The 14,946-nt window shown below is 35.2% G+C and overlaps 1 protein-coding gene across 4 annotated transcripts in view; it reads right to left on the minus strand.

Annotated features, from left to right (window-relative positions):
• Positions 1 to 14,946, minus strand: part of USP34 (ubiquitin specific peptidase 34) — a 247,719-nt gene that overhangs the window by 45,244 nt on the left and 187,529 nt on the right. For all 4 annotated transcript variants that reach the window (XM_045077883.1, XM_045077882.1, XM_045077881.1 and 1 more), the window contains 9 exons: positions 14,368 to 14,514; positions 14,229 to 14,285; positions 14,062 to 14,139; positions 13,580 to 13,674; positions 9,763 to 9,935; positions 6,619 to 6,772; positions 5,472 to 5,550; positions 3,497 to 3,550; positions 3,286 to 3,381 (listed from right to left, as the gene is read on the minus strand). In XM_045077883.1, the coding sequence (XP_044933818.1) occupies positions 3,286 to 3,381; positions 3,497 to 3,550; positions 5,472 to 5,550; positions 6,619 to 6,772; positions 9,763 to 9,935; positions 13,580 to 13,674; positions 14,062 to 14,139; positions 14,229 to 14,285; positions 14,368 to 14,514 (933 nt within the window). The remainder of the gene's footprint in view (positions 1 to 3,285; positions 3,382 to 3,496; positions 3,551 to 5,471; positions 5,551 to 6,618; positions 6,773 to 9,762; positions 9,936 to 13,579; positions 13,675 to 14,061; positions 14,140 to 14,228; positions 14,286 to 14,367; positions 14,515 to 14,946) is intronic.

The raw sequence follows: 14,946 nt of genomic DNA on the forward strand, positions 1-14,946 counted from the left end.
CATATTTTAGGGCTCCTGCTCCACATTGGTACAGACCTACTCACTGAACAGACTGCTTCAGAGTTCTTGGTCCTCTAGCATTTCTACGCACACTGCCTTCTAGAAAGCTGTAGCCTAAAGAAGAGTTTGAGAGCGTTTACCTCATCAGTGCTTTTTCATAGCAATGAAGCTCCATTCCAAGGTTCTTACTCCTAGCCATGAGCTCAGCTCTAGATCCTGTGTCATAATTTTTATTCCCTTTATGTCTCAAGAACTCTCCACCCCCATTATCTGATTTGGGCCTAAAGCCTGGTAATCCTGTGGTTTCCACCAGACCCACTGCTTTCATTTCTGTTCTATGGAATTATTTATTTTGTTTTTTGACGATCCTTTTTACGTTTTATCAATACAACATATGTGGAGCCATGTGGGTGTGTCTAAGTCTAAAATTATTGTACTACAGGTATTTTCCATACACCTCTTCAACTTCATCTTGGACATTTCCTTGCACTTACTAATCATCACAGCCCCAGAGGTCATTGTTCAGCTTCTAAAACATGCCAATACCCTATATCTTTACTAAAGGAATTTGTCATAATATCTCTTTGCCTGGAATATTCTTCACATGATTAAGTCTTCGGTACCTTTCAAGTCTCAGTTTAAGCTTACTCTGAATTATTTCCTAATCACTTTCCCCAGAAATTCCAATCAACTACCCTTTCTGAGCATTTTGTTTTATCCACAACAGTCATTACAATTTATAATGTTTGTTTACTTACTAAATTTTATGGTTCTGGGACGCATGGTTGGTTCAGCTAGTTAAGCATCCAACTCTTGATTTCAGCTTAGGTCATGATCTTGGAGTCATGAGATCAAGTCTGAGTTAGGGCCCCACACTCAGTGGGGGGTCTATGTGCAATTCTCTCTCCCTCTCCATCTACCCCCATCTCCCTAAAATCAATCAATAAACTCTTTAAAAATAAATTTTATGGTTTTAAACTTCCTATTTACTCTTTGGGAAGTCTGCTACTAGCTATATTTCAACTGCACAAATCTAAAGGACCAGATTCTAGCTTATACCTAAAATCTGTGTTAATATTAAATAACAGTATTATCACACTTTAATATTTTATTAAAATGTATATTCAGGCAAATTCATTCTTCAATAAGCTAAAACAATTATAAGAAAAAAAAAAAAAAAAAAAAAAACAGGGCGCCTGGGTGGCTCAGTGGGTTAAGTTGCTGCCTTCTCAGGGTCCTGGGATCAAGTCCCGCATCGGGCTCTCTGCTCAGCAGGGAGCCTGCTTCCTCCTCTCTCTCTCTGCCTGCCTCTCTGCCTACTTGTGATCTCTGTCAAATAAATAAATAAAATCTTAAAAAAACAACAACAACAGGTGGCTTAGGTCTGCAATCAAGAATATTCTAGGGATGCTTGGGTGGCTCAGTTGTTTAAGCATCTGCCTTGAGCTCAGGTCATGATCCCAGGACCCTGGGATTGAGCCTCACATCAGGCTCCTTGCTCAGCGGGGAGCCTGCTTCTCCCTTTGTGTACTCCTCCTGCTTCTGTGTTCGCTCTCTGACAAATAAGTAAACAAAAATCTTAAAAAAAAAGAAGGAAAGGAGGAGGAGGAGGAGGAAAAGGAGGAGGAGGAGGAGGAAGAGGAGGAAGAGGAAGAAGAAGAAGAAGGAGCACCTGGGTGGCTCAATTGTTAGGAGTCTGCCTTCAACTCTGGTCATGATCCCAGGACAGGATCAAGCCCCAAATTGGGCTCCTTGCTCAGCAGGAAGCCTGCTTCTCCCTCTCCCACGCCCCTTCTTGTGTTCCCTCTCTCACAATCAAATAAATAAATAAATAATTTTAAAAAATATTCTAACGTGGTTCAATTTGTTTTTCTTGCTGTAGTAGAACAAATGTCTGGGATTTCCTTTTGTCGCAATATAAATCAGTGGTTCTCAAAAGAACAGTTCAGAGACCTGTGGGGATGGGTGCCTACAACCGTTTTAGAGTATATATAAGATCAAAACCATCTCCTTAGTAATATGATGAGGGTATCTGCCCTGTTTTACTTTCATTCCCTCCTGCGCATACAATGGAGTTTTCCAGAGGCTAAATGATGAATGAAATCACAACAGAGCAAATGCAAAAAGCTATTATGAGACTCTAGTTGTCATCTATTAAATCAGATATTAAAAAGATCTGTAAACATTTTTAAAAGTTTTGCAAACAGACACACTTTTCTCACTGAATGGTTTTGTTCTGAAAAATTTTTCTTCATAAAATGGTGTTTATATTAGCATGTCATTAATTTCGTTATCTTTAAATAAATTAATATAAATTTAAAAAATTTTAAATACTAATATGGCAACTACTGATAGATATAACCACACTGAAATTAATATACTAAAAACTAATGTTCTCATTATTTTTTAAGAATATAAAAGAATACTGAGAATAGGGGTTTCAGAATCATTAATGTAAAGAATATACATCATTAAAGTTTTACTTAAAATTTCGTTTTACTTCACAAGTGGGCTGGGTTGTCATTAAACACTGTTGTGTCCTTATCGAGAGTAAGAAATCTAGAGAACACTTAATTTTGCTGGTAAATCCAATTCAAGGGTTTAAAAAATGATAATATTCTTGGGTTTTTTTGTCACTAATATTCTGGGAGGTCAAGACACCAGTTAAGAGTACTTGTTTGGGGACCAAAATCCACTCGGTTTTAAGACTCAACCACATCAGTGCAAATATTAATCAATCAATTAGACAGTAAAAGCTGAATTGTCTAGATGGAAAAGTATATTTTTATCATGAAGATTTATACATTTTGGCTGAGTTTATAACATTGATAAATGTAGAGTTGTGAATACATTTTATAGTTCTTAAAAAGACATTAAAGTAACATCATGAAACAAAGCCTAATTACTATAAACAAGACACATTTTAAACATTTAATACATATTTTAAATGCATTTCAAATACATGGTATTTCTATGTAACATGAAGCAAAGAACAACAGTCATCATCCAATCCAAGAATATTACCATACATACAAGTTACTTAATGAGCTTGCTCCTATTCCATCAACCATATTACTTATTTTTCTTTCATGTTACTAATAATTATTTTCTGGTCACTCTACCTGTACCTGTCCTATGAGAGTATTATCAAGACTATTTACAAATAGTGTTAAGGTCTACCCGGGATTATAAATCCTAACATTGTCATAGCCTGGTCCAGTAGTCCTTTTACTCTCATTAATACTTAACATGCTTTTAAATTGCTTAAGTTAAATTAAATTATACCTCTAGTAACTCTGATGACACATCAAATTTGAATTCTTTGCCATTTTCTTCCTCTGGTTCCATGCGTTTGTAGAACAGCATATATGCACTGTGTGTCTTTAAGAGGCAAAGAAAAAAAAAGGTATATTTTCATTTTGATAAAGTATAACTATAAAATGAGGTAACATGGAAGAAAGAAAACAATGTAAATTATATGTAAAAAAATGATTACCTTTTCAAAGGAGAAATCCATAAATTTATCTGTAACAGAATCATAGGTCTTGGTCTGTTAAAAAAAATAAAAGTTTTCATTCTTTAAAAAATTATTTATATTTATCTCAGTTGTATTTATATTTAAAATAGTTCATAAACAGCTAGTTTATTCTTTATAAAAAATCCCTGACAGAAGTTCTTGGCTAAGAGTATAGTTAACCCTTGAAAAACAAGGTGTAAACTACACAGGTCCACTTACAGGCAGATTTTTTCCCCCAATAATACAACACTATACTGTAAACATATTTTCCTTATGATTTTAAAAGATTTATTTATTTACTTTAAAGAGAGAAAAAGTGAGTGGGGAGGAGAGGCAGGAGAGGGAGAGAATCTCAGGCAGACTTCCCTATGAGCACAGACCCAACGACATGGGGCATGATCTCACAACCCTAAGACCATTGTCTGAGCCAAAATAGTCAGATGCCCAACTGACTTGTCACCTAGGTGCCTCTCCTTATGATTTTAACAACATTTTCTTTTCTCTAGTTTATTTTAAGAATACAGTATGTAATAAGTGTAACATACAGAATACATATTGATTTGAGTGTTCATGTTATCAATAAGGCTTCTGATTAACAGTCAAAAGTTATACTTGGATTTTAAACTGTGTGGGGGCCTGGCATATTTAACTCCCACATAGTTTAAGGGTCAATTGTAACTAAAAACAAATATTCAAAGTATTTTTAAAGATACTTTACCATAAAACATATAAAGGATATAATAAAACATACTTGCAATTTAATAACTACCTTTTAAGAGAAAAGCTTTGCAAAGTTTACTTTTTTTTTTTTGAGGAAATATCCCAGAAATAACATCAAGAGATGCAACAGGTTTAATTATGGCATCAGTAATTTATTACTCCCTTTTTCTACCCATTTCTGAAGTGTTAGCAATTTGCTTACTTCTCCTTTTCTATTTAAAGTAGTACATGAGAGCACCAAAAAGCAATAAGGAAGTCCTACATTAAAATCCACAATGTGAACCGTGATTTCACAACAGACGTGACTATTAAAGTGAAAAATAACTTCATTTGGACTTACCTGTGAAATGGAAATGACTATTTAATGCTTGACTTATAAGAATCAAAACAGTACTTTAAAACTGTTTTCAGAACACTAGTATTTGGATAAAATGCCTATGAAGTACAATTATTATAATTACATTACAATAATACTAGTCCAGGGCGCCTGGGTGGCTCAGTGGGTTAAGCCGCTGCCTTCGGCTCAGGTCATGATCTCAGGGTCCTGGGATCGAGTCCCGCATCGGGCTCTCTGCTCAGCAGGGAGCCTGTTTCCTCTTCTCTCTCTCTCTGCCTGCCTCTCTACCTACTTGTGATCTTTCTCTGTCAAATAAATAAATAAAATCTTTTAAAAAAAAATAATAATACTAGTCCGAACTAATTGTCTTTTCATGTCTTGGAGCTAATTACGTAACAGGTAAGATATTCTTTGCCTATCCTGTCAATAGTAATAACCAAGTTGCTGCTGCTGTTATTTAAAAAAAAAAAAAAAAAAAAAAGGCATTGAAAGAATAATTCACTTAAGTGCACCTAAAGCCCATTTCCCTGACAAAGGATTTTTCATATGAAGTCAATAAAGAGTAATTTCTTTTCCCTCAAATCTCAAAGCATTCAGGTGGACAACTTCTTCCACCATGTTTCATGGCAATGCAATTCAATTTCTACACTGTTTAATTTTTCAATTTTAAGTCTTAACCTCCCTTATCAGTTGAAGGCAGAAATTGTAATTTTAAAAGTATTTACCAATCTGGTATACATGCCCAACAGACTAGACTTCTAATACATAACAAATGAATAAACTTTAGATTTAATCATAGCAATTAAAGAAAGTTAAGTGGTTTTGCTACTGGATTTTATGATACTGCATAGCATTCAGAAAGTCACGAACCATTTATAACTTCTGAATAAAACTTACTGTCATCTCTCCACCAAAACATTCAGAGGCCAGCTGAGCAGAATCAAAAGGTTTTACCTCAGCATCATTAAAAAGATACCTAAAACAGAGCATATAGTGTTTGATCAAGTATATACATACTGAGTATTACACCTATTATAAGAATACATACTGAAAAAATTCTAAAACTTAAACGATTTTTAATATGAGGTAAATAAATTCTAAGTTCTTATTTGATAACAATAACGTACTAGAAAATGGGAATATAATTTTACAAACTGTAACTGCCCTAAAATCTGATAAATCCATTTATAAACTAGGAGCAAGAGAAAAATTCATAAAAACAAAAAGTTTGCATACCTATGTAGCTATTGGACAGAAAGGATTAAGAGATGGGAGAACTTCCAAAGATAAAGATGCCATTTCAAAACTTATGATCAAAAAAGGATTAAAAATATATTTATGGAATTATATTCATATGGACCAAGTAAGATACCACTGACATGTTGGCTTAAAGAATTCAACAAAACTATTCGGCTAACTGCAGATCAATTTACCCATGTACATTTCGCTCAAAGCAATATCCCTAACACTTAGAACAATGCCTACTATAAATACATAGTCTCTATAAATGAGACTCTACCTAACAACATCTGAAGACCAAAAAACAGCTATTAAGCACTGATTAAATGACTTCCATCCATTAGCTTGATAAAAGATGATTTAAAAAAAAGAATGTGCAGGCTGGAAGGGGAAAAGTAAGGTGGAGAGACTGGAGCATGCAGGTAACCTCAAATCACTTTATATAAGGACCTCTAACCACTCTATATGAGACACTCAGTATACAACTCTTGAATTAGTGAATGAAGATAGAAGAGACTTGGAAGGTGCGATATGGTCTATGAATCTAAAGTGGGCAAAGCTTTGTGTGTTCATTTTTCTTAGAACATTGATCAAATTCTCAAAAGAAAGTTAAGAACAATCAATTCCTACTGTCTTATGAAAGTTGTTTTCATTTAAAAATTGTCGGCCCCCTTTCCTAGTTTTATAAAGTTTTTAGTAAAATAAAATCAGAAAACATATCTGAAGCAAAAACAATCATAAGTTTATACTTTACAAACAGAAAAAAATTTCTTTAAATCCCAAGACTAAAGTACTTAAAACTCACCATTTGTTGTTTTTATAAGCATGTGGATTGACTATATCTCTGATGAAGCTATAATAGTGCCCACCATCTGCTGTTCCTGTGTGAACAGTCACTCCTATTAAGTCATACTCATAGCTTTCTGTGTCTTTTGAATGATCACTGACTTCCTTAAAACCTGAAATGATTTACATAAAATTATGGTAATAATGTTGAAAGCTGCATAGTAACGTCTTTGAATCACTTTACCTCACTTTCCATAATGTATTTTATATACAGAAACAGGCACAGATACATTATATATTATAATACATACAAAACAACTCCATTTCCTAGTCATTTCCTATCCATAGTCTACAATTTTAAGGAACATTTAAACAAATCATTTGGAAAAACAACTATAAGTATGGACAACATCAGTATAATATATAAATATAAAATATGCTCTTTTTGTTTAATCTTATTCCTTTTGGAATAGATAGTACAATATTTATCATTTATCTTATTAGCAGCAAACAAACACAAGATCTGGAAAAGCATTAAAATACTCATGTCCTTTAATCTCAGGTAAAGAAAAAGGAGCACTGTACTGGTAGCATGCTTGCAACTGTTTATTAGTTAATAGAAAACATTCTGTAGTAGGAGACAGAAACAAAATAAATAAGAGACATCCGTCCTGTCCCCAAAGATTTAAATTTGAAAGGTATAGAAGAAACTAAGGAAAAAAACTAAAGAAATATCTAGGAAGTTTGAGGATTTATGACTTCTGATCTGTATACCCAGCACCATATACAAAGGAAAAAGTATAATCACAGAAACAAGTGAAAGCAGATTATGTTAACTTGGGTGCACGGTCTAAATTGGAAAGTGACAACTGAGGAGAGAAGGAAATGGCTGACAGTGTTTTAATAGTGACTGAGAAGTTTGGATGTGCTAAGATCCAACTCTGAATGCATCAGTTATGGCCTAAAAAAATCCTTCATCTTGGCAGAAATTTTTGCTACTTCTACACAAGGAAGCATCAGGAAAAATACCAGAAAGCACAATAGCTGGGCAGTGTTGTCCTAATTTTATAAATGGTTTAGAAAGAGTTCTAAAAAGTAAAGTTTATATATACATTGCTTACTTCTTAACTTTGCCTTTATTTTCAAAGTTATCATCTTCTACTGGCTCCTCTGCTACAACCTCTAAACATACTCAGATTCTAAGGATAGAGACACCTGGGTTGCTCAGTCAGTTAAGCAGCTGTCTTTGGCTCAGGTCTGGGATCGAGCCCCTTAAGGGGCTCCTTGCTTGACAGGGAGCCTGTTTCTCTCTCTGCCTGCTCTTCATGCCCCTCTGCCTGCTTGTAATCTCTGACAAATAAATAAAATCTTAAAAAAAAACAAAAAAAATTCTAAGGGTAGGGGCGCCTGGGTAGCTCGGTCATTTAAGCATCGGCCTTCCACTCAAGTCATGATTTCCAGGGTCTTGGAGGATCAAGCCCTGTGTCAGGCTCCCTCTGTTGCGCCCCCTGGTTGTGCTCTCTCATCTTGTCAAATAAATAAATAAAATTTTTCTTAAAAAATTCTAAGGGTAAAAATAGCCCCCTTAACTCAATTCCTCTACAGCAATAGTCACCATCTTCTCAAAGAAAGAGTATGTTCTTCTCTTAAAAGAATAGCTAGCGCATGCTCACTGTTTACACTTCTCATGTCCTATTTAGTGAAACATTTACTGGCTCATTAAGTTTCAGGCAATGGAGTATAAAGATTAAAATGCAGTTCTTTCCCAAATCTTAAAATACAGTGCCTTAGTCGAACCTTAAAAATTTTAATCAAGAGAACTTACATAAAAAAAACACTGTCAGAACCCTATTGTGTAAATCAGAACTTACCCAACCAAAGAATGGAAAGCAAGAGCTAGGCCTGTTCTCTGCTTTTTTTTGCTCACCTGCTTCCATTCCTCACCTCTGTGGTCTTTGAGGCACATATAGTAAGTTTGAAAAGCACCGGTCTTATGGAAGGAGTAAGAATCTGGAGGTAACTGGATATGAACCAAGTATCATCTTTAACTCACTGCAATCTGCCTCTCTACTGCAATACCCAAATGAAACTGCTCTGATAAAGATAACCAAAGACATTCTACATGCTGTTTTCAGCCATGTTGTTTCTGAAACAATTCCTTTTCTTTAGCATTCAATACTTTGACCAAATTCCCTTTTTCTTGAGATATTTTTTGAGATCTTCTTGAAATACTGACTCATCTATGATCAAGCCACAAACCTGAGTTATTCTTGATGTTTCTTCCTACCTCTAGTAGTAGACTAAAAATTCAACTTCAGAGGGACAAAGACCTTTTTCTTTGTTGCCACTCTATTCCCATTACTGTGAGAACAGCAAATTAGAGATATTCAATGATTTTGTTGATTTATTTATACATATAATCATCAAATTCTATTAACTGTCACGTACTGCTCTCAAATACACTGATATGCTTGCTCATTAAGCTACCATCTTCTTTGGAGTTTATCAAAATGCCCTCTCCACATCCCTTTTATCACCCGTCAATCCATTTCTACTGCTGTAGTCAGAATAACCTTTTCCAGATCCCATCTGGTTAAATGTTCCCTGCTTAAAATGTTCCAAAGGTTTCACATCAAAAAAAGATTATAATTATTAAGATGGCCTAAAAACAAAATGATGTGGCCATTGCCTTTTGCCCATCTCATCGACTCCACCCCCACCTCCTACCCACCTAAAGACAATAGCCATTCCTCTCAATCTATTCCTTACTCAAGCTCTGCTCCGATGTTATCTCCATGAAGGCCCTCCCTAATACCCCCAGATTTGAGATATATCCACCATCCTATCTGATGATACATCTTATTTATAATTTCTTGCTCAATAAGACTTGCCTACTAGACTTAAATTCTGAGTTAAAGAATCAAGTGTATCTTGTTCACTGCCATGTCACTAATGTCTAGCAGAGTGCCTAAAACCTAACTCTAATAAATGCCAAATATCTATTGATGAATTGACTGAATGTGCCATACTGTACTTAAATACAATCCCCTTTCTAAATTCAATTTCATTTTATTAAATGTGTAGTTGCTTACAACTTTATAGTTATGACTGTCTTGTTATGGAGACTTACGATAAACACAGCAAGAGAAAGAAATAAAATTACCTTCTTTCCTATCACTCTTTCCCATTAGAAAATCTTCTGTATAGGGCGTCATATCCAAACGTAATGGGAAGGAAAAGTGTGTGTTCACTTTCTCTTTCATCATTGTTACCATATTAAATGTATACCTCATAGTATTAAAACTCAGAATGCGAGGTAATTTCTTAAAACATGCCCTGAAAGACAGAAAAAAAAGTAGAAAGAAAACTTAAAAATCTCTTCCAAAATTACTTTAGCTGGCAACACATTTACACTACATGTATTTCAGTATTCAACTCAGTAAATAACAATACTTTAAATCATGTTCTTATTAAATATATCTATACCTATGTTCCCCTCTTACATGCCTTTTTCCATTCTAAAAGTGTTTTCCTGTGTCTAAGTAAGAAAAATAAAAAGTTAAGCACACTGTGGTAAATTCCATGAAGAAGATATGTAAAGTGCTATGGAAATATAAAAAGGCATCGCACCAAATTTCAAAGGAGTTATGTCTTTTGGTTCAGAATTTTCTTTTCCATCTTAAAGAACAGGAATTGAAGGATTTGTTTTTATAAATTAGAATTGCAAAGTTTGGCTGTTATCATTTACTAGATGTATGACCCTCAACAAGTTCCTTAACCTCTCTGAGCTTAACTCTGAATTTGGAAATTTCTAAAATGGAGATTAAAGCGCCTACTCCTTCCTACTTTTAGAATGCTGCCTGGCAAATAGCATTCAATAAATGCTGCTTGATATTAAAACAGCAGCAGCAGCAGCAGCAAGTTACCTAAGTCTTATGGTTTAACAAATATTGCCAGTTTAAATTAAAACAAACAAGCCAAAATTTCAGTTTAAACAAAAAATACATAAGAGCTTGGATTCATGAAAAAATATGCATTTGGGGGAATAATTCTTCATTGAATTTAAGATTCTAAAGAGAATCTGTTTAAATCAAGAGCTTAGTTTAAGAAAAAATTAGGAATTCAGGGAGATAAGGAAGGTAGGAGAAGGATTTCATCAACAGGAAATAAGTCTAAAATCCATCATTACTGTTTATTTGGGAGACTGGCAAAAGGTGAGGTTATAGAAATATAAAGGAGTCAAATGAAGAGGTTTCTGGGCAATGTCGGAGTATGAACTGCTTCTTGAGAGCTAAGAGTTACTGAAGGATCTGTGGTGGGCCATGGAACCATGCAAGATTCAGAGGATAAATGACATAATGGAACTAAAGAGATAAGAGTTATGTTATAGAATATATAACATGTTATATACATGTTACTGAATCTATGAGACACATAAGTCACAGCTGGGAGAACAAAGCACAACATTCTGTTAGGGAAGATGAATTAAAAATCCTAAGCATGTCAACAGGGATTCATGTTATGGTGGTAGACAAATTAGTCAGATAAGAATGAATAAACTAAGAAAAACAGAGGTTTGAAGACAGAGCAAAAGATGATCCTTTGCCCATTTCTGTTGACTACTTACTATATTATCACAGACATTCAAAAGTATGGCAAGAGGGGGCGCCTGGGTGGCTCAGTGGGTTAAGCCGCTGCCTTCGGCTCAGGTCATTATCTCAGGGTCCTGGGATCGAGTCCCACATCGGGCTCTCTGCTCAGCAGGGAGCCTGCTTCCTCCTCTCTCTCTCTCTGCCTGCCTCTCTGCCTACTTGTGATCTCTATCTGTCAAATAAATAAATAAAATCTTTAAAAAAAAAAAAGTATGGCAAGAGTATAAAAGTACTGAGTGACACTTTGCCTTAAAGAGGAGACAGTATTTCAGAAAAACAGTAGAATCGTATTCGCCAAAAGAAGGGGATGTTTCAAGAAGTAGGAAGTTATCAAGAATGACAGATATGGGGCGCCTGGGTGGCTCAGTGGGTTAGGCCTCTGCCTTCAGCTCAGGTCATGGTCTCAGGGTCCTGAGATCAAGCCCCGCATCGGGCTCTCTGCTCAGCAGGGAGCCTGCTTCCTCCTCTCTCTCTGCCTGCCTCTCTGCCTACTTGTGATCTCTGTCTAATAAATAAATAAATAAATCTTTAAAAAAAAAAAAAGAATGACAGATATTTTCAGTAAGCTTATTTATTCCAACTAAGAAGACATTCTCAAAAGAAAATGCTTCAGCCTATCAACTATCTTTTATTGATTCCTCATTATACCCCTCCATAGTAACAAACTTTTGACTAACTCCATTCTGTGTTAAGTCTTAAGTGATACCCTAACCCAATTCTCATTGGATGGGCCTGTCTTCTCCCTGTAACTGCCTGCACAGCTTCTCATGTCTGCCTTACAACTTTTCTCTCTTGCAACCATCATGGCCCTCTGGAGACTGAGAGAGTACCATTTCTATCAAGGCAGATTCCCTGGTAAAATCTCCAACTAAGCAATTTTAAGAGATGGCTTTTCATTCTCTGCCTTCCAACATGCTCAGATCGGTCTAGAAAAAGTCGTGTTTGTTCCCCAAGCCCTTTCCAGATTCCATTTTCCTTGTTTACTGCCAAACTTTACTGCCTCCCACTAAACATCTTTCTACAAAACCCAATGCTTCTACTCAGCTGTAATTTCCCCCCTTCTTCTTTATGGAATATGTCAACTGAATACCTTCTTCGGGAGATTCTCTTCCCCAGTTTCTAGATTACCATCCTATCATGATTTTCTTTCTTTCCTAGCTTCAATTCTGTCACTTTTTCCTCTGCACTTTTACACTGGCTTAGGTCTAATAATCACCCTTTACAATAGTTATGTTCTCTCTCAGACAGATGTTCAAATGGTGCCAACAAATTATGCAAATAATCTCAAAATCTAGAAGTTAATCATTTTATATCATTGAATACCAATCATATTTTCTATTACTGGTCAATGCAAATCCTCTCCTTGAGGCAGACTAGCCTAATGCCAGTCTTCTTGCACATACAAGGTCATTTCTATTTCTCTGCCTTTGTTCCTAATAATTGCAATTGATGCTCCCTCAATCCAATTTCTACTTATCATTCAATGTTCACTTGTAGAATTGAAATCTCTTTACCCAATTACCCTGTCCTAAATGGCCAACTTATGGTTTTTTTTTTTTTTTTTTTTTTTTAATTTATGTGAGAGAGATCACAAGTAGGCAGAGAGGCAGGCAGAGAGAGAGGAGGAAGCAGGCTTCCTGCCAAGCAGAGAGCCTGATGCGGGGTCTCGATCCCAGGACCCTGGGATCATGACCTGAGCCGAAGGCAGAGGCTTTAACCCACTGAGCCACCCAGGCGCCCCTATGGTTGCTTCTTAAGAAAAACATCTCTCACTTCAGAGAATCAGAGGAGAATCTCTTCAGTTCATGAGGATACTCTTTACCATGATTCACTGAGTATACAGCAAAGGGCTAACAGACTCAGACCTTGGTAAATATTTAATTAAAAGAACACAAAAAATTTCGAAAAATGTAAAGGTGCCTCAAAGTATAATAACTGAATGACTGAATATTCAATTGGATAACTGAATGAAAAGTTGCCATATAAGAATAAGCTTGATGGGCACTTGGGTGATTCAGCAGGTAAAGCATCTGACTCTTAATTTCGACTCAGGTCATGATCTCATGGCTCTGGGATCAAGCCCCATGCATCAGGCTCTGTGCTCAGCATGGAGCCTGCTTAAGATTCCCTCTTTCTCCCTCTGCCTCTGTCCCTTCCCCTACTTGTACTCTCTCCCCCTCAAAATTAAAAAAAAAAAAAAAGTATAAACCCCAAGCAGCTGACCTTAATTACATAATTTTCATGAAAGTTTAACATGAATTTACCATTTAAAGTGTTTTACTTCCATTTGATATCAAAATGATAAACATTACATTTCAAAAAGCATACCTTTTTTCAGCTCGCACTTTCTTCCCACAATGAGAACAAGTATACATGTTGTCACCTTCTAAAGTATCTTTAATAGTAACTTCATCAAGAGATTCCTGTATTAAATCAGATTATAAAGTTCCATATTACTGTTTATAGTACACAAAATTACAAAAAGTAGTAATTATCATTTGGGCAAAATGCTGAGGAAAACAAACTTTTTTAATAAAAATAAAATCTAAATTTTAGCAAAAAAAATTTTTTCCCTTAAATTGACAAGATGGTCTATGAATCTTACTAATTTTTCAAAAGCAGAACTACTTCAACTTTGGGGAAAAAAATCAGCTCTGTGGTCTATCTTTAATTCTTATTTGATTTGCACAGAAGAAGGAAATAAATAAAAACATGAAAGTTAATTTTCTATCAAGATGACAAATATAAACCTGTTGTATTCAAGTAATTAAAAGCAGAAAAAGTCTAATAATATATAAAATATTACTCACATAAATGTTCTTCATATCAGCCACTTGGCACCTCACAGTATAAAACTCTTCAGCAGTCTGACTAACGTGTTCACAATCCTGGACAATCAAAAGCCAAATGTAAGTAATTTATTTTAATAAGCTAAAACATTAAGATTTCAAAAAAGTAAATAGGTGCCAATACTTACCAAGGACACAACATTGTTTGTAATTACACCTCCAAACAAACTTTTGACGGTATTTTTCTTTAAAAACAAACAAAAGTGAGTAATTAAAATTGGGACATCTGTACAGATTTCAAAAAAACATCAGCATTCTGGTACTAACCAGTTCTGGAGACATTTCTTCAATCTTAGTAATGAGATCAGTAAAAAATTCTGTCATATCTTTCTGCTCCCCAGTATTCAGAGGCTGCTTATCCATAGTGTATGTTTTACAAAACGGTCTAGGATTATATGCTTTGCATTCACTCTCCTGCAAGGAAAAGGGGTTGGGGTGGATCATTAAACAATCAAATATATATTCCAAAAAAAGAACACTATCACAAGATTCTTGAATAAATAACAGAACAACAAAACAGGGAGTATATCTACAATAGAACAGCTTTCTTCAATTTCACTGTTTTATTTTCAGGTTTTTTTTTTTAATTAAATTCCGTAATTAACATACAATGTATTATTTGTTTCAGGGGTACAGGTCTGTGATTCATCAGTCTTACATAATACTTAGTGCTCATTACAACACATACCCTTCCCCACTCACCATCATCCAGTTACCCCATCCTTACTCCCCGCTCCCTCCAGCAACCCTCAAATTTGTTTCCTATGATTAAGAGTCTGTTATGATTTGTCTCCCTCTCTGGTTTCGTCTTGCTTCAATTTTTGTCCTCTTCCCCTATGATCTTCT

This window comes from Mustela putorius, unplaced genomic scaffold (assembly GCF_011764305.1).
Source record: "Mustela putorius furo isolate JIRA1106 unplaced genomic scaffold, ASM1176430v1.1 tig00000224_pilon_pilon_pilon, whole genome shotgun sequence".
Classification (NCBI taxonomy): Eukaryota; Metazoa; Chordata; class Mammalia; order Carnivora; family Mustelidae; genus Mustela; species Mustela putorius.